The 26,407-nt window shown below is 43.2% G+C and overlaps 1 protein-coding gene across 11 annotated transcripts in view; it reads right to left on the bottom strand.

Moving 5' to 3' along the window:
• Positions 1–26,407, bottom strand: part of DOCK9 (dedicator of cytokinesis 9) — a 281,315-nt gene that overhangs the window by 160,100 nt on the left and 94,808 nt on the right. For 4 of the 11 annotated variants that reach the window (XM_068526946.1, XM_068526940.1, XM_068526942.1 and 1 more), the window contains exon 1: positions 16,725–16,883. The exons of the other annotated variants lie outside the window; for them this stretch is intronic. In XM_068526946.1, coding sequence (XP_068383047.1) covers positions 16,725–16,850 — 126 coding nt within the window. In that variant the 5' untranslated portion in view covers positions 16,851–16,883. Of the gene's footprint in view, positions 1–16,724; positions 16,884–26,407 lie in introns of those variants that run through there. 11 annotated transcript variants of the gene reach the window in all.

Consider the following 26,407-nt stretch of genomic DNA (forward strand, 5'->3'; position numbering starts at 1 on the left):
CAGGAATGGGGACCATGCTTGAACAAGCTCTCCAAGGGATTCTGAAGAACCCCTGGTCTATCAGGATGACCCAGGAACTGTGCTGGAATTTGTAAACTTAGGGATGAACGAGGAACAAGCCCAGTGTTGAGCTCCCTAACCTCCTTGGGGTTACAGACCCCTTTGAGACCATGGGCCCCCTCCCCCCAGAAACGTATATACACATTACTTTCTAAATGTGATACCCAGTTTTGGGGGGAGGGTTGTCCTTCCCTGGAGAATAGCCATGGAACTGAGTCACAGAAACCCCGGACTAGTGGGGCAAGCAGGCTCGTGAACACCTAGTTCAGTACAGCGAGAGGTGCAGGCAGACGCTAACGCAGAGCTAGGGCGGGAGGTGGTGTCAGTTACTGTCCACGGGCTGCAAAGTCTCCTCACTTCACCAAGGAAGTGCTGCTTCACAAGTGCTATGGGAAGAATGAGAATTCTTCAGGTGGGCAAGGTTTTGAACTCCTTAACGTGAAAGCGCAGCCCTCCTTGGGCAGGCAGATGCACAGGTTCACATCTCTAGCCCCGTGCGCCCATGACACAAGCAATGTGGTTCACTGTCTCTGACAGGCCTGCTCCTGTCGCTCCCCACACCGATACACCTGTCAGAGTCCTACAGCCCTTCAGGCAGAGGTCCAAAGATGTTTTATTTCAGCAGCAGAATCCTTCCTCTAAAAAAGCAAATCTGACAGAGGCAGAGATGCCAAAAAAGTTAAAGCGCAGTTGCTCTAGCCCCAGGGCATGCAATGCATGGCCATATAACTGGGGCACCACCTCAGCCCGTTAAAAGGCAGCCTGTCCCGCCTCTGCCCACTGCATCTGGGTTAGTGTCAGTCCTAGGGTGCAGCTCCTTCCGCCTTGCATTGAAAGGACCCACGGACAGCTCATCTCCTCCACCATCAGTGCCTTGAGACAGGGCCGGGTCTCCTTATCTCTGTGCTCCCGCAGCATCTAGCCCAGGACCCAGAGACACAGTGACTGCCATTAAGACAGCTGAATGCCCCTCACTTGCACAGACCCCTCTCCAGGCCCCACACACATCCCTGTTGAGTTCAACTGCTGCCTGGCATCCTGGTTTAGGAAGATTTACAGGAACATGGCCCACTATGTCGGTCCACCCAGTGTCACACAGGCAAATCGATATGAGGTGCAACACAGGGGCCATATTGCAATACAGGCACATCCCAAGGTGCTTGGGCCAGAACTGCTAGGAGGTGCTTGAGATTAGTCATTGCGCAAACTGAGAATGCCCCCAAATCACACAGCTCCTGTACAGAAGAAACCTAACAGAGGTTTATCCAATCCTAAAAGCTTATGTGATGTTACCAAATGTTGCAGAGCTAGAAGAAACTTTTCTAAACTATGATTAATAAAATACAAAGTTCCACTAACCTTGCTACAGGAAAGATTGAATGACCTATTCTTGCCACACAGAATGATGATACAAAATCATGATCATATGAGAGGTAACAGGAGTATGAAGCCAAAAAATGCCGGGAAGAAAGTTATTACTGAGGTGTGTCAAGAGACTCATTGATAAAAATGTGTTGTTTTCCTGTATTTCCGATGTTGATAATTTGGCTTTTTAAATTTTGTAATTTGTTGTGACTTCTTTTCAAATTCTAAATTATTCTAAATTCAAATTCTAAAATATTCACTTCCAGGCCAAATTTTGTATTTGTAAATTTTATATTTATAACTTTTTAATTATTTTTCTTAAAAGTCCCCAAAATTCTAAGCTTCATTGCTCAGAAAACCTGGATCTGCCCTGATAGCGCCGTATATGCCACACAGATATTGATCGAGTTGAAGGCAGTCTATAATACAGTGGTTAAGAAAGCTAAGCTGTACAGTTACGTGAGGTTGTTATTGGGCCTCGTTGAGTTAATGTTTGACACAGCCTGGCAAACAGTAGGCACAAAATAAATGTAACCATTATTATTATTATTAAATATGCTGCTTGCATGACAGTAATCTTAGTTTTTTGTTTGTTTTTGAGTGGGTGCTACACATACATTCAATTTTACCAATCTGTTTACAAAAACTTTCCTCTATCCTCCAGGAACATATTAAATTAAACAGACAACAGTGGCAGGGACTCTCACAAAAAAAGGAAAAACAAAAGGCCGAACGCAGAGAAAACTATTAATATATAATAATAAATAGAGATGACAGTGGAATTCAGGGACTGAGCCCAAAGAAAACCCAAATAGACGCTTACATTATAAACTGAATTGAGTATCGATGAAGTTTGTGTCAGGAAGGACTGAGAACAGCTGGGGGGTTGGGGTGCACACAGAAGCACTTTAGACCCACCCCCCCCATGAGGGCAGCTCCATGAGAGCAGCAGGGTCTAACACTGAGGAGGAGAAAGGGGGGGGGGGCGGGGGGGGCGGGTGGTAAATCCCAAGGGACACTGCTCATCGAGGGTTGTGTGGCGCTTCCTCAGGGCGGAAGATGGAGCAGTCACCAGGGTCCACAGACGGTTTTCTATCAAAGAATCAAAGCCTTGGCTTCCTTGGAAGAGACTCACAGGAACAGCCTGAGGCCAGGGCCATGTAACCAGATGGTGGGGAGAAGCACCTCCATCTCAAGGGACATCATGGGCACAGGTGAGCCACTGACACCAAGGCCACCAGTCCCCATCTGCTGGTCAAAGCAGCGGGCAGCAGGCGAGCCTCCAGTGATCACGTGGCTCTCAGGGGCGCCAACGGGCATGATCCACGTGCCCTCCCGTCAATCTCCCTCTGAGCCTCTCTGAACTCAGTCCTTCCTACAGCATTTGCTGCTCTGCGTCTGGCTGCTCAACAGCCACGCAAATTGAAATTCCAGATCCACAGGCAATCAGAAGCCAGGGGATCTTCTGAGCACCAAGAAAATGAGATTCCCCTGGAATCCAGCAGAACTGGAGAGCATCAGCCCACAAATGAGTTCAGTGTTGGCCAAACATGCATGAAGCCTCAAAAACCATGGGAAGAGCTAAACAAAAAGGCTTTCTGATTCTATTGCTCTTCCCTCTGACATGATAGCTTCCCGTGAACTTTCTAGTCATTTCTTGCCTTTGTGTGCCTGGTAATTAAATGTTAACACAAGCTGAAACCCTGAATGCCACTTCTTGAAATAGCAAACTAAGGAAATGGCAGCTCTTGGAGCACTCTATTTTAAGAAATGAGAAATGCGTCGCTTCTGCTTATGAAGAATTTAGGACTTCCTTGATTTATCTGCAGAGCTATAAAAGCTACTCGACCAGCTGAGGTAAAAATCCCTCGTGGAACTGAGTCCATTTTCAAAATGGTGCACTTCTCAATATTGCCAACAGGACCCCAGCACTGTCGCTGGGGAGGGGGATGGCTTGCAGTAAGGAGGAGAGGGCTTCTGCAACCAGATGTTAATCACTGTGGCCCCCGAGCCTTTCTGCACTACCGTCTTGCACACAACTCTCACTCACTCTATACTCCCACCGGGAACTTCTTGAAGTTGTCAGATTTGAAGGAAAACTCCTCAGCTTCCTATAATTAGGGTGGGCACAGGAAATTAGCAGCTGCCTCCCTTCCTCATGTGCAAATGCTATTAGCAGTTATATGTTCCTTCTCTCCACAGATTTTCTCTGAGCCTATCCATGCGCGTTGTGCCAGGTCTTTCGGACACTGAGATATAAAGGACACAGCCCCCACCCCAGAAAGCTCACAATCCAGAGGGAAGGTGGATGTTGTGAACAATTCCGGGCAGAATGACAGCAACGGGAACCCAGGAGTGGCATCTGACCCACTAGAATGAACCTGACTCCCCTCCCCCTCCCACTCCAGTTAGATTACAAGCTCCATGAGGGCAAAGAGTTCTATTTTATTTACTGTATCTGTATTATTTCTGCTTTGTCCAGCCCCTGAACAGCACCTGGCATAGCACAGGCACTCAGTGTGCAAAGGGGCCCAACAACGCGGGTGCTTCCTAAAGGAGGCGGTCAGAGCCGAGTCTAAGAGCTGAACAAGTCAGCCAGGATTCAGGGTGGACTGGGGGCTCCTGGCAGAGAAAACGGAGAAGCCAGGGAGTGCGCTCACGGATGGAACCAGATTTTGTGGGGCCTGAAATCTGTACAATAGAAGAGGGAAGGGGTTAAAGAAAACACAAAGTCATGAATAGGAAGTTGCTGGAGTCTCTTCCAGGGCCTGGTCGATCCCCTCTGAGCAGGGTGAGTTCAGGAAGCAGCGGGCAGTTCAGAACAGCTGGGCAGCGCTGCATGAAGGGAGCAGCTGGCAGCTGGCCAAGGGCTTGGGGCACCAGTGCCTGCAACACTGGAAATCCAATGCGATGCAGAAAACTACATTTATGAGAACGCCTTTCTGAAAGGGTACTCGATGCGGCTGCAAAGAATACATGAACAAGCCGCCTGAAGTCGGCAGCGGAACTCCTGGAATGGATATGCTTAACAGACGATGGATAGTTACCTGTAGGGCCTCGGTTTCTCTGAATAGGGTGGGAACACTGGAGTCAGAGACGAGCAGCTCTGCACAAGGGGTCCCATCTCACCTCTGCCCCAGGCAGCCCTCAGTCCCCCCTCTTAAATAAACAACTATCTAAACAGCATGTCTTTTTTTTTTTTTAATTATTTATTTGTTTATTTTTGGCTGCGTTGGGTCTTCATTGCTGAGCGCAGGCTTTCTCTAGTTGCAGCACACGGGCTTCTCATTGCGGTGGCTTCTCTTGTTGCAGAGCACGGGCTCTAGGTGCGCAGGCTTCAGTAGTTGCGGCACACAGGCTCAGCAGTTGTGGCACGCGAGCTCAGTAAATTGTGGCTCGCGGGTTCCAGAGCGCAGGCTCAGTAGTTGTGGTGCATGGACTTAGTTGCTCCGCGGCATGTGGGATCTTCCTGGACCAGGGCTCAAACCCGTGTCCCCAGCATTGGCAGGCAGATTCTTAACCACTGCACCACGAGGGAAGTCCCATGAATAGCCTGTGTTTGAGGTCGTCCCAGTGATTAGCTCACCTGGGGTACCCACATGTCTCAAAGCCACCCCTAGACTACAGCTTGTGGTGAAAGATGAGGCCACAGTGGCAGGTGGGCCATGTTGTAAAGGGCCCTAAGGAAGCCAGCAAACCAGTGAAGACTGAGAGACATAAAACTAGGTCCATACATCTTCCAGCTGTGGAAAATGCCTCCCATCTCCTTGTAATACACATGGTCTTCTTCCCTTAACCCAGGACATTAGAACTTAGGAGACCATGGTAATCAACATATGATCACATTCTCCTTCAGCAATACATGTTCTTCTCCAGACTGCATCAGTGTGTGTAGGAACAATGGTCTCAGCAGCTGTTCAGAATCATGCATGTTTAAAAGGAGCAGGAGGTTCAGTAATACTAGAACTACAATTGTGCAAACATCAGAACCTGAGATTATCTGCTCTAGCCCTCTCGTCTTACAGACAGACACCTGGGAGCATGGATGGGAGTTAGGTGACTGTCCTAAGGTCCCGGAAAGAGTTGCTGGCAAAGCTGGGCCTGAATCCCAGGTCTCCTGACTCCCGGACCATGCTCTTCCTTGGTCCCTGTTCTTCTTCTAAGCCTCTACATTTTAAATTTTGCATGTTCACTGACAACATGCACAAGCACGTGCTATAGAAAACTGGAGATAAAAGGGAGCCCTATCTAAGCTTGGACTGAGAAGAAAGCTCAAACCTGAGCATTAAACCATAACAGCTGATGAACCGGAGAATGTTTAGAAGAACGCATAATGAACACCAGACTTGTACACATCTAAATATATTTCTCATGCTGAAATGTGGTGTTACACTCAGAACAGACTAACACCAAGAATGACACACTTCTGAATATAGTTTTATATATTATAAACTCTGATAAGGTGCTGAATTCCCTTTTTACACAGTACTAAAAAGAGCACTCAAATGAGAGAACTTGTCACTGAGAGATTTTATTTAATCAGGCATGTCAGTATGAGCAATACTTGGACGCTCAAAATCAATCAATTTAATGGAAGGATAAGTGTATGGGTTTTGTATTTGTCATTTTTATAAATAACTGGTTTTCCAAAATTATTATCCCATTACTAAAATGAACAGAATTAAAGACTCTATGAAAAACTGTCAAGTCAATAGCATCTAGAAAATGTAATGGGAATTGAGATAATAATGAAGATAATAATACCAGTTAACAAAAACCTGCATAACTGCTTGTATTTAGTCAGCTGTGCTCAATGGGGGTGCCAGAGAGAACAAGGGATCTAGGGGGCTTCCTCTATGCCCTGTGCCTCTGGAGCACAAGGAGAGAGCTGAGTGGAGGAGGGACCACCCTTGCAGACAGCACCACAAGTGTCTTCTTTCTATCCTGACACAGGGCATGAGCCTAAGAGGGGTAAAGAAGGGTGTGAGGAGAGCGAGAACAGGCGGAGCGCCTGAGGAGCAGCTCTGCAAGCATCTCTCACACACACATCCAGCCCAGCGGCTAATTCTGGCTGCCATTTTTTCACATGTGAAAAGTGATGATGAAAGCAAAAGAGAAAGAGATGCACCACGGCAGGTGCCTAAATGATTCTATCTTAAATCTATACTACAGACTCTGTTCCAACCAATACTTTCCCTCCCCTTTTTTTTAGCATTATGGCCTGAAATTTTTAATTCTTCCTATGTCGATAAAAGTTATTTTTGAAACTCTGAAATAAAGAGGTTAAGTAATTAGGCTAAAGGGCTCGAAAAGCCAGATTTCGTCAGATTTCCAAACAACCTACTTTAAGCTACTTATCTGAAAATATTGGTGGCGGGGGATGGAATTCATAACACATTTCTGGTTCACAGGAGTTTCTGAGCATGTCATCACCAGAAAGGCAGTTCAGAGACCACCAAGGGCAGGTGTGGGGAGTTAGGATTGAAGTCCTGGTCCCCAAAATAGTTACTACTGTTGGAGGTGGCGACAGGTGGATGGGGATTCCTCATATCAGTCCAGTGTTTCTCAAAGCATGGTCCCAGACCAGCAGCATCAGCGCCGCCTGGAACTTTTTAGAAATGCACATTCACCCCAGACCCACTGAATCAGAAATTCTGGGGGCGGGGTCACGCAATCTGATTGTGATCTGTGTGTGATTGTGATGCCACCCAAGTTAGAGAACTACTCTACTAGTCTACCTACCTTTGTGTGTGTTTGAGAATTTCATATTAAAAAGTATTTTCTAAAACTTCTAGCTCGAGGGACTTCCCTGGTGGCACAGTGGTTAAGAATCTGCCTGCCGATGCAGGCGACATGGGTTCAAGCCTTGGTCCGGGAAGATCCCACATGCTGTGGAGCAACTAAGCCCATGCGCCACAACTACTGAGCCCACGGGCCCAGAGCCTGCGAGCCACAACTACTGAGCTGGCGTGCCACAACCACTGAAGCCCATATGCCTAGAACCCATGCTCCGCAACAAGAGAAGCCGCCGCAATGAGAAGGCTGCGCACCGCAACGAAGAGTAGCCCCCGCTCACCGCAACCAGAGAAAGCTCGTGCGCAGAAATGAAGACCCAATGCAGCCAAAAATAAATAAATAAATACATACATACATACATAAGGGAGCTTTCTAAAAAAAAAAGAAAAAAAAGAATCCTAGCTCGACTCGTTTGTGTGGCCTTGAGACAAGGTTACTAAATCTCCATATCCACATCTGAAAATGGGAAAAGTACCAATTTCTCTTATCTTTATCACAAGGTTATTGAAGGGTTTCAATATACAGTGCCTGGTACAGAGCAGGACCTCACCGAATGGTGGTCATGGGGATCATACATAGCTAAGTGTCATTCAGATACAGGAGAATTTTAGTCCCTACAACATAAACATGCCTTTGCTGGATCACACATATATCTTCTCGTTAAACCTCCCCAAAATTCTTATGGTTGTATCATCACCACTTCACAGATGGGGAAACTGAAGCTCAGAGGGGTTACATGAATTAACAAAGGTCTCACAGATGGTGACCCGTGGGTCTCCTGGCCCCAAGCCCAGGACCTTTCCCATCACCCGCTAGCAAGACACGTGATGGAATTTCGGAGTTCCAGAACAGGAAGCGCTCCCCTAATGCTTCCACTTCTCTTTGTATGAGAAATGCACAACACTGCTCTACACTGTGATGCTTCAGCCTGCACACCTCCAGCAAGGACAGAAATCTGAGGCTTTCTGCCCTGCTCTCAGATCTGGAAACGTAAGCTACACTGAACTGCCCAGGCTCCATGATCTCACGGGGGAGAGGGAAAAGGCAGAGCCCTTTCCTGAAGGATATTCATTTTCCATATCAAGTACATTATAAATCATACTCCAAAATATTAAATCTTCCTGAAGAATCAGGTTTGAATGCGAGGTTTTAATGCCATTAGGTAGAACCTCATTTACATTACCTCCGAATACTTCAAGGACATGATCTTCATAAGGAAAACCCAACCTTAAACTTACATCATGCATTTCCTCCCCACCCCATCCAATGACTCACCCACCAAAATGACAACTTTCTGGTTTGAGGTGTTTCAGCTATGGAATATGTAAGGTTATAGACCTGCACCGTTCACTACAGTAGCTACTAGCCACGTGTGACTATCCTGAATTCAGATGTGTGATAGGTGTAAAACAGACACCAAATTTCAAAGACTTAGTATGAATAAAAGAATGTGTAACACCTTGATATTTTATAAGGATTAAATGCTAAAATGATGATACTTTTGGAAATATTGGGTTAAAACTATATTACTAAAATAAATTACACCTATCTATTTTACTTTAATTTGGCTACAAGAAAATTTAAAATTACATATGTGGCTCATGCTATATAGTTCTATTAGCACTATTATAGACTGTATGAAACATATTTTTTTTTTTAACACACAGGTAATTTTTAATACTTCATGGCTAAACAAAGGACAGACCACTTCCTGAAATTTTCACTTGGGGACACAAGACAAATTTGGGGAAAACTACCCTATTAGAGACAAAACAGTCAGGTCGAGTCTTGGTCAAGTAAAGCAGGTGACCTACATTGTTCAGTGTTGCTAACAGGCCCCGCTTTCCTTTCTTTCCCCCGAGGAAGAGTGGTCTTCCTTGCCCTACATCTTGTAGGTCTCCACTAGCCTTTCCACGTATAATCAATTTACTGGGATTCTGGTAATAAGGTCACACAATTGATTTTTTCCAAATGTCCTACAACCATTAAAGGTGATGTTACAGTTTCAGGTGTGGCTGATGAGAAGAAGCAGTACTCATATGGAAAGGGTGCTGGCTAAGAGGAAGAAATAGAAGAGTTTTGACCCTGGTCACCTAAGTTTGCACTTGCGTCCTCAAGTCACAAAGTGTTAGCTAACATTTTAATTTAGATCGAAAATAACAGAAGCAAAGGAGAGTTTGGGGGCACAGTACCCACATCACATTTAGCCAAGCAGGCTCCTCTAGGTGCATCCCTTTTTACTTGTTGGCATTTCAACATACTTGAATATTAGTGGCTAAAGTGATGAAGGTGGAAGAGGGAAGAATGAAGAGGGAGAATGATCCTCAGATCCCGTCTCTCCCAGAAGCCCTTTCTGCAACCTGTTCTTCGCATCCTGCAAAGGTGATGCCGAGAAGAAAAAAAAAAAAATGGCGGGGGGAGCTTTGACATTATGTCAGAGACAATACAAAGAAAACCATGGTTCCTGTGGGGCAGAAGCCCCCGCATTAGTGAGAGAGACTAGAGTACAAGCCTTAGCTACAACACAGCAGAGATGCATAATAACCTAACACGCTAGAATGATGATGCCATGATGGGCCACGGAGAACACAGTCTACGGGAAGATGTGGGGAGAGAGTTTTAAAGGCTTCTTGGAGGAGCTGGCATGTGACCGGGACTTGAAGGATGAAGGAGAAAGGTCGGGCAGTGAAGCCATGCCAGGCAAAAGAAGCACTGTGCCCGGGTGTGAAAGCACCCCCGGATGAAGAATACACGGCCCGGGTCAGGACGCATTTTGGAAAGTGCAGTAGATGAGGGAGACCTGCAAGCAAGTTCAGGGCCAACTTCTGAGGGTCAAGTGGGCCGTGCTTTGCCTTCTCTGCAAAGGAAAGTCAGGGGAGGGGTTTAGGGAGGAAATTAATAACCGTATCTGCGTTTTGGAAAGATTGGTCTGGTGGCACTTTGGAGCATGGCTCGAAGTAAGAAAAGACTGAATGCAGTAAAGTTGACCGGGGCAGCCAGACAACCCTCGGAGATGAGGAGTCTGGAGGACAGACACCACGACTACCTCCATCTGACAGAAATGCAATCTCAGCTTAGAAATGTCAAATGTTTAGAAGACATAGGACCCAGGACTCCTGACCGTGAGTGCAGGGCCCTTGGTACCACTCACTTCTGCTTCTCCCTTAGTAGTGACAGCTCCCCACAGCAAGGAGATCCCAAAACAGAACTTCAGACTGGCTCTTCCCCGAGCACCCGGCAGAGCACTCAGAGACCCGCTAGTAGGTGGCACGTACACTTGTCTGGAAAGCGAGCACTAAAAACTTCTGAAGCCTCAAAACGGTACTCTAAGAGAAACTTCGGAAGAGCTGTATCACATTACAGGGATATTTCGAACTTCTGGAAAGTTGAGGATAAACTGTAATTTCCAAGTCTTCTTGTTTCTAAAAATTATACTCAGTCATGTCATCTGTAGGCTCAAGCCAGGTCTTCTTGCCTCTCTTGTACAGTAATCCCTGGTAACTGCAAATTTGCTACCACTTCTATTTATTTCCAGGTTTGCCAACCCACTGCACTCATCTTATTCATTACATTGGGTGGAAATCCAGTATCCCCTGTTTTACAGCTCCTACAGTGCAAAACCCAAACGATTTTGGATAAACTAAGCTTAGAACCTGAAACTGAAACTCTAGGATCTGGATCTGACTCCATCACAGGTTATTCTGGGACCAAAGCTAATGACCCTGAAATACAGAGCTTTAGCCCCAGAAGAGACCTTCGAGATTATTTACTACACGCTTCTCATTTTACAGACGAGAAAAGTACTAAAGCCAGGGCCGGGCTGGCATGGAGTTGGGGAGGGAAGGGTGGTCATCCTCAGAGATTGAAAGGCAGATTCCAGACCAAAGCTGAATCTGGTCTCCAAAGTGCTTTCTCTGAGACCACCCAACACCACCCATTGCCTGTGACATAGTTCTGCTATCTTGTATTTAGCCACTACCTGTCAAAGGGTAGAGCACACTGGGCAACTGGCAGCCTCCTCTAAACCCTACGGGGACCACGGTGCCTATTGTACTGATTAGGGAATAAACATTTCAGGGTTATCCTGGATCGTGCTGTAAATCAGTTTTAAAAAAAAGAAATCTAGGGAGGAAAATAAGATGTCTCCAGACTGTCAGATATTCCACCAATCTATGCTCCTGTATAACTTTCCGGGAAGATAATAAAACGGAACACTCAAAAGGAAAGTGACGTAACTCCCAACTCCATCTTGTTCATGTTTCCAAATTCTTCAGGCATGACCATCCTTCTCTTTATCTTTCTGTGCTATTCAACTGCTGTTGTTCTGTCACTTTGAAATTGGCATTTCTCTAACAATTAAAAAATTTTTTAAGGACAGAGAATTTTGAACCCCTCTTTTCCATCTTTATAATCCCAATGTCAAGCATAAGGAATACATTCATTTTTGTTAATGAATCATACATATGTGTTCAGGTATGGGTTCTGGAAAATCTGACTGGCAGCTTAAAACCCTGGCTCTGTCACTTCCTAAATGTATGACTTTGTGCAGGTTACCTAACGTCTCTGTGCTTAGTCTCCTCATCCGTAAAAAGACTAATAATAACAGTACCTGCCTCCTGGAATTGGGAGGATTAACTGAAATAATGTTTAAACAGGTTTAAAACAGTGTCTGACACAAAACAAGGCACTATATAAATATTTTCTATTTTTATCCTTACAGCGAAAAAAAAAAAAGCAAGCAAGCAAGCAATTGCCATTACCTTGTTATAAAAAACAGTGACCAGCCACTCTGCCTCCACACTGATGACAGACATGAGAAAAGAAACTCACCGGAGCTGGGTGGATTTTTGTGCTCTGTACGAGCAAGCCTCCCAGAAGACATGAGTGGCTCAGTGCTGTAATGAGGCAGTGATACGAGCTGTGGAAGCCCCTTCTCTGGGGTAAGAGAAGCATGCACTTCCCAAAGATTCCTTCCACCAACCGCTCCACAAAATACGGTGCAATAGCGGGGCCTCAAGCACACAGACTATTCATGTGAACAGAGGTCCCTATGCCTTCAGTAAAGCAAGGCTAGGCCTGCTTTAGGTGCTAAAAAATAGAATGTGTCCTTGCTGAAGCTGATGATGATTTAAGTGTTGTCTGCCTAAGTGGAAAAGGATGGGTGAGATTAACACTCAACTGTGCCTAAAAACTACCACGTGAAAAGCATTTCTGAGGAAGGAAGCCCCTCATTACCCAGACCTTGCTGCCTGGGGAGAGGGAGCGTGTATCTCACTCAGCCCTGTATCCCCAGTGCACCACCCAGTATGTTTGGCAAACCTCAGTACTTATAAATGTGGCTGAATGAACAAACAAACAAACAAATGAAGGGGAAAACCAAAGAGCATAGTGAAGGCTGATGGCTCTGAATTAGTAAAATGTCCTGTTGTTTGTCACCTGGGAATATGTCATTACACAGAGCTTGCAGGAACTTCCTTCCTTTACTACTCAGTATTTAAAAAAAAAAAAAGAAACTACATATTAAGTATCATCAACATAATATAATTAATTATTTCTAAAGACTTCCATAGAGATGCAGAAAAGCTTTAGAAGAGAAGAGCTTTATAAGTATAATTTAATTAACTCAATCACAGTCCTCTTAAGTCTTATAGGATATTGACAACAACATGATCATTACCCATAAGCTTATCCTTCAGGGTTTGTACCTTAATTCGTTTCTGCTATTTCCAGAGTAAATAGAACTTAAGGGAGAAAAGGTTTCTCCAGGTAATGCACTGACTTGTCCAACCAGAAGCCCAGTCTCCTTCTCCTTTCTACACTGGTACACATGTTCCTTTCTCACGTGGTCATTTAGCTAATCATTTGTTCTTTAAAATGTTAAAATAAGAACTCAGTGTTTAACACTTGAAGATTCCAGAAAATTATCAAAAATTGGGAATCCCCTGGCAGTCCAGTGGTTAGGACTCTGCACTTCCACCGCAGGGGGGCACTGGTTCAATCCCGGGCCACGTGGTGAGGCCAATAAATAAAGTTCTGATTGCTGTTTTTTAAAAAAAGAAAAATGGAAAAGGTGTTTCTGAAAAGATACTTCTTTAAAAATACCTAAGGAGTATACCTAACATGTGAAAATGCAGCTCTCTCCATCTTCACATCTTACAACCTTCAAAATTCGCAAAGTAAGACCTGTGCTGCAGTCCTCACCTGCCTCTTGAAAGTCACCCAATGCAAAGGCAACACACAGGACATATACCCCAGCCAGTTCTGACTCTCTGAGGCCACACCCTTTTCCTCTAAATTGTTGAGCCGTAACAATTAGAAAAAATTATTTCCAGGAATTACGTTAGAGTTTGGGGGGCAAAAATAGGTATTCAGGGCTTCCCTAGTGGCGCAGTGGTTGAGAATCTGCCTGCCAATGCAGGGGACACGGGTTCGAGCCCTGGTCTGGGAAGATCCCACATGCCGCGGAGCAGCTGGGCCCATGAGCCACAACTACTGAGCCTGTGCGCCTGGAGCCTGTGCTCCGCAACAAGAGAGGCCGCGACAGTGAGAGGCCCGCGCGCACCGCGATGAAGAGTGGTCCCCGTTCGCCGCAACTAGGGAAAGCCCTCGCACGGAAACGAAGACCCAACACAGCCATAAATAAATAAATGAATATTAAAAAAAAAAAAATTTGTAAAAAAAAAAAAATAGGTATTCAAATTCAGTGGGGTAACTAACTTGTAGACATCAAGAATATCCTGATTGTTCCCCTATTAGTCATTCACAGCCCACAAGGTCATTTTTCTATAGGGTTGGCAGTGAGCCTGGAGAGGAAAGGGGAAATTTCACCATGCACTTCCTCCCGTTTATGTCACAGTGAAGGGATACAACCTCCCTGCATAGGTGCCTGTAAGTTGAACCTTGCAGTCTCTGAAAATCTGTAATGTCCAAATATATACTCCTCTTAGAAACACTGACTTTACCTACCATGGAACAAGTAGCCACTGCTAAGGGAAATGAAACATTGACTTCTGATAGAAGTTTTACAGAAAAAGTACTTCTGACCAGCATAAGTGCTTTCAGATACGTTTACTGGTACATTCACTGTTAGTCACTCACAGCCCACAAAGCCATTTCTCAATGATTATACATTGTACTAATGGCAAAGAATTGGAAACAAATGGAATCAAATTATGGTACAGTCATTAAAAATGATGACATAAATCTATACGTGGTGACAAAGAAAGATATTCTTGATATGTTCTGGGAGAAAATTAATGCAGAAATTTATAGTACTATGCATTTTCCAAACATACACAATAAGTTATATTTTTATGTGCACAGGAGAAAGTTTGGAGAAATTTATACACCAAATAATAAATGGCGGGCACTTTTGGAAATTAAAGGTAAGGGTACTTTACATTTCCCTATTTTACACTATTCATTTTTCTAATTATATGCATTAATTACTTTTTTGCTTTCTAAACTATGTAATATTTTCCCCAAGGAGTGATTGTGTACATAACTAAAATCAGCAAAACTTGATTTCAAAGTAAGTTACTTACATGTAAACATTACAGACTTGGGGATTCTCAACAGGCACACGGGCTACTAACATAATAGTAACAAACAGCACTACAACACACAGATCTCATGGCTGTGCTGGCATACTTTTAAAAAATCATCTTGGAGAAAAGCTGTATTCCGAGCAGAGTGTTGAATTCTCATTTGTTGTGGGCAGTGAGAATCACAGGTAAGGAGATCTGCCCTGGGCAGAGGCTCTGCTTAAATATCCTTGCTTCTCGTATCTGGTAGTAGCTCTTTTTATCTTGCTTACCCCAACGGAAGAAGAGAAACACCATCAGATAAGAAAAAGTTTCTTGTTGTATCACTGTTGCCTCCCCCTCTCCCTCACACCTCTCTCTGCAGGTGCACGGGCCAGAGCTCTCCATGCTGCCAGAAGCTTCTGAGTCCCCACAAGCACTCCCACCAGGTGCAGCTGCAGCCAGCACAGCCTTATCCATTACAGTGGAAAACGAACTCCCCGTGGAACTGCCTGGAGTGAGATTTGACCTAAACAAATAACTGGGACATAAGCAGCTGATTTTTTGAGCACAAGAAAGAGAAGCAAGTTTTTTAAAAGTCACTTGGGTGATTAAAAAAAAAAACTCACAGAGCATCTTTCTACAGTGTATTTAATCCTCTGGACAAATATTTCTACACATCTGGAGAAACACTGACAAAAGATTTTTAAGAATATTCACAAGGGAACCCAAACCACACAACTTCCTCCAAGAAATCATAAGCGACATCAGCTGGGAGCTTTAACCGGTTAAATCTACTACTGCATGAAAGCTGCTCAAGCTTCTCAATGGATAAATGAACTATTGTGCTAGCAGAAAGGAATCCAAGATAACGAATAACATCTCTAAACAATGTTGGGAGCAGGGAGGGGGGCCTAAATCTCTCAGATGAAAACCTACAGTGAAAAAGCCCATCACACTTTACTGACTTTCTCAGTTCGTGGTTAGCAACGTAATTTTGAAGGCAATACAATATAAGGCAGTCTCACAGGTCAAAGGCAATTTAATTCAAATAAAATGCATTACAGAGAAGTTTAAGTTCAGATTCTTAAAGACATTAATTGAAAATTAAGTTCATTAACCAAACACTTTATAACAGCAAATAAACCTCTGTGTTAAAAAAAAAAAAAAGTCACTATATAAAATTGCTAAGTACAAGCTTAACAATCCCTTTAACAGATCCTTTGAAAGGCTCAATTGTCCCCACCACAGGGCATGTTGGTGGTTTTTTGGAGTTTGCTTAAAAAATTATGTGCCTTTATTGTACTAAAGAAATTCCGAGAGAGAAGCACAACCTACTCATTGATGATAACAACGAAACCATTTTTCACATTCCTCCCTTACAAAGTCTACCGAAGCACTTGAATTTATCCAAACTGCTCTGAGTTTAGCTAATGTTAAAAATAGAAACTTTTCTATTAACTGGTTCAAAGCTTAGGTTATTTCTTGCTTTGCTCAATTCAAGGCAAACCTGTTAAAATGAGTGAGAATACATGTAACTTCAGCAGCTATGTTCCTTAACACTCCCCCCATGTCATCATCATAATTTTCACAATCACATAAATACATAATGTAAATATGTTTTAATTTTGCAAAAGACGTTTTTCAATCCTGTAAAAGGCAATTACAATGTGCCTCTTGGGTTTACGTTTGACAACAGTGCAGCTAGGTGAGACATGAACAATACATAGTTGTTCTATACAAAGAAGCCTCCTGGAAACCACATTCACCCACAAAACGTCAACATATCTTTCCTCCCAAAGAAGAATCAAAGTGGAACTGAAGTCAATCTACAGGAGGAAACAGAGAAGAGAGTTCGCCAGAAATAGGCAAGGCAAGTTTAAAATCAAACCAGAGAGCCAGAAGGCACCGAGCATGCACACGCAATAAAAGCACTGCGTGGAGAAGACAGCAGAAGCCCCGTGGATGGGGCCCTCTTACCAGCACTGGCCCAGGGCTCTCTGCTTCCACTTCTCCCTGGGCTGCATCCTTGCACTGCTGGGGGGACTCGATCACCAGCTCCTTTTTGACATTTCTACTACTTGTCCTGAATTTATCAGCCTGCATCCTCGGCTGAAAACGCAAGTCAGAAAGTCTGCAACTGGGACAGCTGCGAGTCCTTGGCTGTGCAAGGCACACGCATGCCAGAGGCCTGAGGACGGAAAGGAAGCTGACTTCCCAGGCACAAGTGGTCAGCCCCGCCGGCTGGATCTGCAGAGCCCGCTTGGGTGGGAGGGCCAGCCTCCAGGGGTGTTACTACTGCTCGGAAAATGGGAGGTTCCCAATCGTCAGCCAAAGGAAAACAAACCCCAAACTGCACAATGCACAGTGCACTGCCCCTTCGATAAAGACCGGCCTCATTGTGCCTGCTCCACGCGGCGTGGGCCACATCGACCCGAGTCAAAACAGTGCTGTGCTGAAAAGAAAACCAGTCACAGTCAGACTCCGTGATTACTTCACATCTGGAGCTGAAGAGAACCGAGGTCATCTGGCTGTTCTAAAATTCTTATAGTTTTCGGATGCTTTCCTTCGTGTTATGGCTAAACACCAAATGCTTGGCTGATGATCAAAGCAGGGAGGTGCAAACAGCAAGGGGTTCCTGTGGCCGGCACCTCATGCGTGCAGATGTAAGTGAAGAGTTTCTCCCTGCACGACAGCCCGCAGCACGCACACTTAATTTACCTACTATTTTATAGTAGACAAAAGATGAGGTCATCACACATTTTCATGAGATACCACATGTCATGGTAAATTAAACAAAATATTACTTTAAATCCATCAATATGTATGTGAGTACCAATAGGTTAATGAGTCTGGTACTAGGTACTGAGAGGATCACAGTAAAAATATAAGGCAGAGTAGAGTGTCTCTCCCTCTGGGAGTGTCAGAGCAAGTTGAGAAGGCAAGATTAATAGACATCATAAATAACAGGTTCATACAATTAGTAGAGATTTACACAAAAGCACAGGAAAGTAGATGAGTCACCATCCCATGGTTCAATGGTGATAGCACTTAAAATGTGTTTTCCCAAAAGCCTGCTATTTTAATCATTTCTTCACATTACTAGTGAAGTAACTTTTAAATCATCTCAGGAAAAACCAAAACAAAAGTGTTAAGGGATTTATTAATAAACTACATGGAAAATGCACATTAAGATGGGATTAAATATTAATCTGTACTTCCTGGAATGCTGCAGAGTTTCTCCCAATTAGTTATTCTGCTTGTTTCATTGAGACTGGGGAGAATTTAGTAAGAGTAATAATAGAAGTAGAAGTAAACAATGGAACGAGGTATCACTTAACAACAACAGGTGCCACAAGGTATACAGGTGTATATATCCAGGAAAATATAGAAACTATTATGTAAGGTATAGGTACAAGTCTCTTCCTCTCCCGGTCAAGTGACTGAGGCTGAGAGGGCTCCGAGGGGGCACTGGGGGAGCCAAGATGGCGCCCTATGCCCACACGTTCTTCTTCCCACCAGGGCCCGCCAAGGTCACCCCAGTCTCTGTCACTCAAACATCAGGAATCTTTCTGAGTGTTGATACTATTGGGTAATGAGTCACAAGGGTTCTATGAGTCCATTAAAAAAAATTAGTAGTTTTGGGCTTCCCTGGTGGCGCAGTGGTTGAGAATCTGCCTGCCAATGCAGGGGACACGGGTTCGAGCCCTGGTCTGGGAAGATCCCACATGCCGCGGAGCAACTAGGCCCGTGAGCCGCAATTACTGAGCCTGCGCGTCTGGAGCCTGTGCTCCGCAACAGGAGAGGCCGCGATGGTGAGAGGCCCGCGCACCGTGATGAAGAGTGGCCCCCACTTGCCGCAACTGGAGAAAGCCCTCGCACAGAAACGAAGACCCAACACAGCCATAAATAAATAAATAAATAAAATAAATAAACTCAAAAATTTAAAAAAAAAAAAAAAAAAGTAAGCTGAAATATTAAAAAAAAAAAAAATTAGTAGTTTCTATAGTATTTTTTTTAAACTACCCAATTTCTCAACCTTGGGTAATCTTTCAGGGTAATATAAACTCACCAAATCTGTGTTCCAAAATAATACAATCTATGGATTTTTAAAATCTATCTTTGGGGAGGGACTTCCCTGGCAGTCCAGTGATTAAGACTCCGTGCTTCCACCGCACAGAGCACAGGTTCGATCCCTGGGCTGGGAACTAAGATCCCACATGCAGCACAGTGCAGCCTAAACAACCAAACAAAAAAAAAAACCACAACAACAAAACTAAAAAGAAAAAACAAAAAAATTGTTTTTAAATCTATCTTTGAAAAGTTACAAGAGGATAGAAAAAACCCAAAGAGCCTGTAACATAAATACAGATTTGAAATAAGTTAAATCAAAACTTAGAAATGTTCTATAAATCAGAGGAGGCAAGCCATAAGCACTAAACAGACAAACTGAGCCCTAGTAAAGTACAACATAACCAACAGTTTGAAAACCTTTTCGAAATGGCTCGAGAAGTTCTAAAAAGCCCAATTCTTCCTCAAATCCCCATCATCATTAAGCCAACAGAAGTTCTGGACTTTAAGGAGAGAACTGCTATCCTATTTATTGGGTCAAAATACTCTGACATTCTGTAAGTAATGAGAAGGAACTTAAAAGGTTATTTATTTTACACACTGTAAGTGCTCACCGTGTCCCAAACCCTACAGAGGTAATTTATTTAATCTTTATAACAACCTTATGAAGTAGGTAACATGATTATTCCCATTTTACAGATGAGGAAACTGATGGGCAGAGAGGTTACGTATGTGCAGAAGGTCACACACTGCACTGGCAGTATGGATGCAGTGTACACACTCTTCACCATGACGCTATGCTGAACCAGTTTTCTATTCCAACGATGCCAACAGCTAAAAAGTACAAATAGGTAAAAGCTACTGATCAGCAATTAAAGCATCTGGGTTTAATCCAATCAAGGTAATTTCAGTGAAGAGGTAAACCTGTAAAAATGGCATAGCACAGTGCCTAATACATATGTAGGTATTTATTTAATGGTAATTACTATTGTTGCTGTTGCTATTCCAATCTGAAGAAATTAACCTTAGTCTTAAATTCAGGACTTTGGCTGTGTGATCTAAAATGACAATTCTGCCTACTGTGTTGCTACAACACATTACAAAGTGCTTAGGCAATTTAAAATCCACTGCCCTTCCCTCTTTGCGGCTTGATTGTGACAGCCTTTAAACAGTTGTCTTGATCCCCCTGTGTGCATGCCATGAGCATCTTCTTCTTTAAGTTTTTCTATACATTTCAAAACTTCAGCCATGAATTTATATTTCTTTTGTAATCAAAGAAAAAACTCTGAATTGGCTATGAGCTTCCAGGTAGCCAAGACAGAAAGGCAAACATAATCAGTTCCGTAATTCATATCATCAAACCAAAAAACATACCAAGCTGTAAGGCAAGTAAATTTTTTGAAGTTTCTCACACAGAGAGTTACATAAAAGAGAACTGATTAATGTCTAGACAAGGTTCTCAACATGTTTACAGGAAATGCAGCAGCAAAATTCACACAGCTTTCTCACCACCACCTCAGAGCATTATACCGAAATTCCAGATAAAGGAAAGCAATGTGGGAGCAAGACATTGGTCTAGGCTGTCACCTTCGAGTGGGTCCACTTTTTATGAAAGAAGGAAATTCTCAGGACTTAGAGGAATGGAGATACTACTGTCACCAATCCTGCCACCTAACTTCTCAGGCAATGTAAGGGGCCCTTGTTCGATTCTGCTCATTGAAGACAGACAAACACTTTAGAAGTCTGCCTGTCAAGGGGAGTCACACAGTACAGAATTTAGCATCCGAACCTAAACCAACAAGTAGGATGTGGTTCCTCTAAGGGATTCATGAGATCAATGTCTGAGGACATGAGAATGACATCTGGTCAGAGCAGCCACAAGAGGAAATGCCATCTTAGAAGGACAGGAAGTATGTGGTCAAGTTCTACTTTACAACATTTCAAAGAACAAGGTATAGGCTGGACCTCTGGATTCAAATCCACAAACATTCACCAAGCTCCTAACTCTAGCGACCTCAAGTTCTTTCACACACTAACCAGTTTAACTCTTACAATAACAAAGACGTCTATCAACATGCATTAAGGGTATAGAGTTTTACTGTTAAAACAGAATGGAATAAAAACCATGGGGAAGTAGGAACATTTCAGAGACAAGATGAAATGGATGTTTCTGTGTATGGGTTTCAGCTCTCAAATTCTGATATACATACAAATTATTATACAGGTTGGATACAAACAAAACATGAAGACTTTATAGGAAATTTAAGGAATTTTCCAAGGGTAATTTTTTACTATAAGAAAGGCTAACTTTAGACTCCAAAGCCCCCATCTTCCTCCTCCCACCGTAAGATGAAGTTCCATCACATTCTGAAAAGCAAGAAGCTGAATAAAGGACCCTCTCGCCCAGAGGACATCTCAAGACCCTGTTTACATGCCACCTTCCCTCTGAAACTCCCTGGATCCTCCTGGCCAGACTGAATTAGCTCCTCTTCTGATGCCATCTGGGCATTAGTTTCATTTACCTCCAATCTTGGAGCTTTTCACAGTCTACCTTTTACTAAGTTTGTATGTGCCGCACTCTTCAGTGACACTGTAAATTCATGGGGGCGGGGACTGTACCTTAACCACCTCTGAGTCCCCAGTGTCTGAGGTACTGCAAGCATTCAAAACATATTGGCTGACTTGAATTCTTATGGCAGCTTTATGTCACCGGTTATCTTTAGCCCTAAAGTGCAATTTGGTGGTTGTAAAGTTATGCAAATATTTTCATTTGTTAATGACCCAAATTAAGGCAGAAGCATTCAACTGTTCATAAACTGAAACCCAACGGATCATTTACTAATAATTAAAATGTTCCTTTCTCCCAGCTAAGAAAATGTTATTCTGCAAAACTTGCTAGCCATTTTTAAAGACAAAGGTATCCTTGGAAACAGTGTAAGTGAACCTTTAAGAAGTGCAAATAAACTTGTTTTTAGCAATGAATTATATAAAAATTCAAACTGCATTTTGCTGTAGCTAGTAACTATATAAAGAATGACTGTGCAAGGAATAAATGTCAATTATCTCAATGGAATTTTTTTACTCTCCTATTAGAGGTTCTTGGCATATCAGGAGGATATTTAACATATAACAACTTTAAAGGCAAATATATATATATGCCTTTAAAGTATATGTAAAGTATATTTGAATAAATAAAGTGTACTCTACTTTGGGGTAGATAGTTAAATACATATTAGATATATACTCCAAAGTAATCATTCCTTTTCTCTTTTGTGGGAAAATGTGAAACAGTAAGAAAAAATTATTAAGAAAAATTGCAAAAAGGAGCAAATGACTAAAGATTTTCCACAGTGTATGGGTCAGCTTGCTAGCCAGAGAAAAGAAAAGGTGTTGGGAATATGATCTGTCCCTCTGAGAAAACAAAAATATGGTACACAGAAGTAGCAGAACAGAGTACAGGACAAGATTGGAGGCAATGGGTGCAGGGAGCAAAGTGCTAAATAATCAGTTACAGTAGAGGAGGGATATGGTGACAAAAATATAGGCTAGATGTGGGGACAGGTAGAGGTAAGAGGGGAGAGGAGACAGGGTTTCTATACCAGACCCCTGGGGCCTCTTAGAAGAGTTAATATCAAAAATACATTCTGATATAAAGTCTGATGCTCACCTCAGTGACTCCTGTCATTAGAGATTTAACCAGATAATCACAGAAACAAGATACACATCATCATCTAGCCTAGTGTTTCTTAGTCTGGAATCCAATGCTGAACTTGGGAGGAAAGTAGTCCACGAACCCTCTAAAATTACATTCAAAATTTTGTGTTCCTGTAATTTCTGAGAAGCCCCTAGAGTTTATCTAGTTCTTAGAGAAGGGACCAAGGGAAGACCCTCCACTCACAGAATAAGGTAACTGGGGTCCAGAGGGACTAGCCAGAGAGTCAACCAAAGTTTTAAGATACATAGCTCTTCACTTTAGCAGGTTCAAATTCAATTTAAGTAGAGATAAAGCAATTTAAATGGTTTAAGTGGTTAAATAAACAGACCATTAGATAGCAATCAGCAGTGTCAACACCTGCAGTCTTGAGTATCATTTGCTGATTGACGGCCAAGTCTGCAAATGAGTCATCAGATGAAGCCTAATGCCCAGGGGACACCCAAAGGCCAACACAGTAAACCTCCAAATGGGGCAAATAATAGAACCAATAAAAGTTATGTTTTTTGAGAACTTCTGATGACATTGAGGAAATGCCCACAATTATACACATATACAAGACTGAAAACAACAGCAACAACAAAATGTGACTGCTGGTTACTTCTGGTATGTAAGATTATTAGTGATTTTATTTTTCTCACTCTTGTTTTCCAGATTTTCTTCAAAAGCACTTATCACTTCTATAGTTAGAAATAAACAAATACGCTGTATTACAAGGTAATGGCATAGAGAAAGCTCACACTGAGGTTTTAGCCCCACTACACTGCTCAACACCTGTGTGCTCTTAGAGAAGTCACTTCACCTCTCTGGGTCCCACACACTTTACCTGTAAAACAACAGAGAACTTAACACCAAAAGATCTTTCCAGCTCTACGTGTCTATAATATTAACTGTTAAAACTTCCCCTATTGATGGCATTTGGGGAGAAATAAACCATCCGAATGGAATGTTAAACATTTCAAAATCATATTGCCCTACTACACACAGAAGAAAAACACAAAGACTAAAAGGTAGATATATTTCTAAATGTGTCAGATCCTCATTTCCAACAGAGCTGGGGCAGAGCCGACAGGCTGGCAGAGGACAAGAATTATAGGATGTTCTACTGGTGAAGAAGCAGGAAGGGGAGGCCTGCTGCCCTCTCCCCCCAGCTGGGGGTGAGCCCACAGGGCTGGGACAGTGGGGGACAGGCCCTAACAAAGGCTCTGTTTTCAGATGAGGAAAGTAAGATGGGCAGAGTCCTCCCATTTCTACCGGCTGTGGGAATCTAGAACAGCGACTTCACCATTCTGGGGGCCCAGTTCCCTCACCTGGAAAACAGGGATCAGAAAGTCCACCATTATTATCCAGTTCCCTCACCTGGAAAACAGGGATCAGAAAGTCCACCATTATTATCCTAGCTAGATACTGTTCACTCCCAAGACCCAGGTGGATAATGGACGTGTCCCATCACGTGGAGGAATGCTGCCTGCAGCTGCGAATGATCTAGAAGCTTCTCAGTAAAGACAGCCTTCCCCACCCCACCTGCAGCATCCCCTTTTCCTGCCTCCATTCTTGCACAGCCTCCATCACCACCTGGCACTCTATATTCTGTTTTCCTTATTTGTTTAGTGTCTGTCTAACTCCAATTTAAAAACAGAAGAAGCTCTGTGAAGACAGAGATTTTTGTCTATCTTGTTTACTGTTCTATTCCCAGGTCCTAAAAGAGGGTAGGTGCTCAAAACACATTTACTGGATGAATCTACTAAAGGGTTGGGAACCCCTCAGTCTGGATATAGAGCTCTTACACTCTGGATACCCACAGTTTTTCTGTGAACTATTTATTTTAGTCAGTATAATGATAATTCAGCCAGCAGTGTCAATGATTTGTTTCAGAGATGGAAATTTACAAAGCCAAGGAAAACATAATGTGCCTGGGATTTCTCTCAGGAAATGAAACTCCCGGCCTGAGCTACCAAAGCCGGGCCTGTGGCAGCCTCAACCTTGACTGGAGCATGTGTTATCTCCCCTCGTCAGCTTTGAGCCCTGGGAGGGGGGATGGCTATGTACTGTGTACACAGTAGGTAATCCATAAATGTTTGCTTATAGAAACAAAGGATGAAACTGCCTCACCTTGGTTTATCACGAACTCAAGCATCAAGGGAGTTCACACGAAGTAGAATTTTCTAACTTTCCCCACCATGTGACAAATACTGAGGTGAAGAGCCAGAGAATGCGTGCTTGGCAAGAAAAAAATAATCAAAACCTTTGTTGAAAGCACTAAAGTTCTTCTTTCAAATGCCTTATTTGGTTATAAATGGAAGACAAATGTCCATTCTTTCACTTCTCCCCATATCCACCTCTCAAAACAACATAATGAAAAACACGAATAACCACCCTCCAGGTTTACAGGTTTCCTTAAAATATTTGTGTATGTTAATTTACTTAAAGCATGTTCCATCAGTGTTTTGTTTATAAGGTGCAAAGCCGAGGGACCATCTTGATGCCTGCATCTAGATGACAGAGATGGGACAAGCAGGGAGAGGTCACAGGGCTCTGATTACTCCCAGGTGTCACAGTTCATGGTCATCAGCTCCCTAACAAGGGGGAAGGAGACAGAACGGGTCCAGCCAACACTGCACACCTACTTCTGCAAAAAGGAAAACACTCCCAGGCTGCAAGGGGCAAACCCACCATGAGGAAACTTCGCAAAGTGGGTGTGGAGTCTCCTCCAGAAGATCTGGCCAAATTTAGCTTGCATTTAAAAGACAATGATCATTTACAATCATACCTGTTCCCTAACAATAATTGGGAAGTCCCCTCTTTTAAAAAGCAGTAGATTATGTCCCTTCCATAAGATAAACTCATCAGCAGCAAAGATGATGTGTCCCTTCTCATCCTGCTGCCTAAATGAGGGCCCTCCAAGCTCATTGTGACTGATTTCCTTTGTGAAATTAAGAGACTGACAAGGAATAGAAAATAAAGCCGACAGTTTTAGGAGGCTCAAATGTTATTCCTGGACAATACATCCTGACAAGTCAAAGCTTCCCCCCGAGTGCTTGTAAAAATACATAACTAAACTAAATGAATTTTTCATAGATAAGCTACAAATAAAGGTGACCAGAGGTGGAGATGCAAACAAGGCAGGTGGGGAGGGCAAATGTCAAAGGAAGGCAGGCCATCAGAGCTTCTCTTCACTGCCAAATCAACACACACACATCACACAACTCAGAAACCAACAGTGGTGGTGGTGATGACGGAGTTGCAGCACCTCTGGTCCTGTACTGAAGGTTGAACAGTCCAGTGCTACTTCTGTCACATTTCTAAAGTATTACACATGCAACACAATGGACTTCAGCTTTCCCCTCCCACACAAGGGAAAAAACTCTTCTTCCAGGAAAAGCATAGTTAAAAGAGAGAGGTGGGAAAAAAAAAAGAGAGCGAGAGAGAGACATGTTTAATCAAGCTCTGAAAAGTGCAACACCAGGGGCTATGAATATTCCACTGGCCTTTCCAAAAAGGGGGCCAGGTCGTGAAGTCCCTCTGTCGATTCGAAAATAGCAGGTTAAATAAATACGAAATAAATGAGTCTTCCAAAGTTGTATGAAGCATTTAGGAACTTTCCAGGCACACACTTCAATTTATGTTTTGCCAAGACCTAAATCTAGAAGTCAATAATTATTTATTTATTAGGTAACTGTCACACAGGAATTTCAACACAGAAGGGGAGAGGAAAGGGAAGAGAATGAGTGGCTTGGGGTCTGGCAGAGATGGGCAAGGAAACCATTCCCAAGTCCCTACTATGTGCTAGGCTTTCAACATACATACTCATTTAATTCATTTCAATTTAACCGTTACAATAATTACACTATATGGAGGTATTTTTGTTTATAGAAACTGG

Source organism: Eschrichtius robustus, chromosome 18 (assembly GCF_028021215.1).
Source record: "Eschrichtius robustus isolate mEscRob2 chromosome 18, mEscRob2.pri, whole genome shotgun sequence".
NCBI classification, from domain to species: domain Eukaryota; kingdom Metazoa; phylum Chordata; class Mammalia; order Artiodactyla; family Eschrichtiidae; genus Eschrichtius; species Eschrichtius robustus.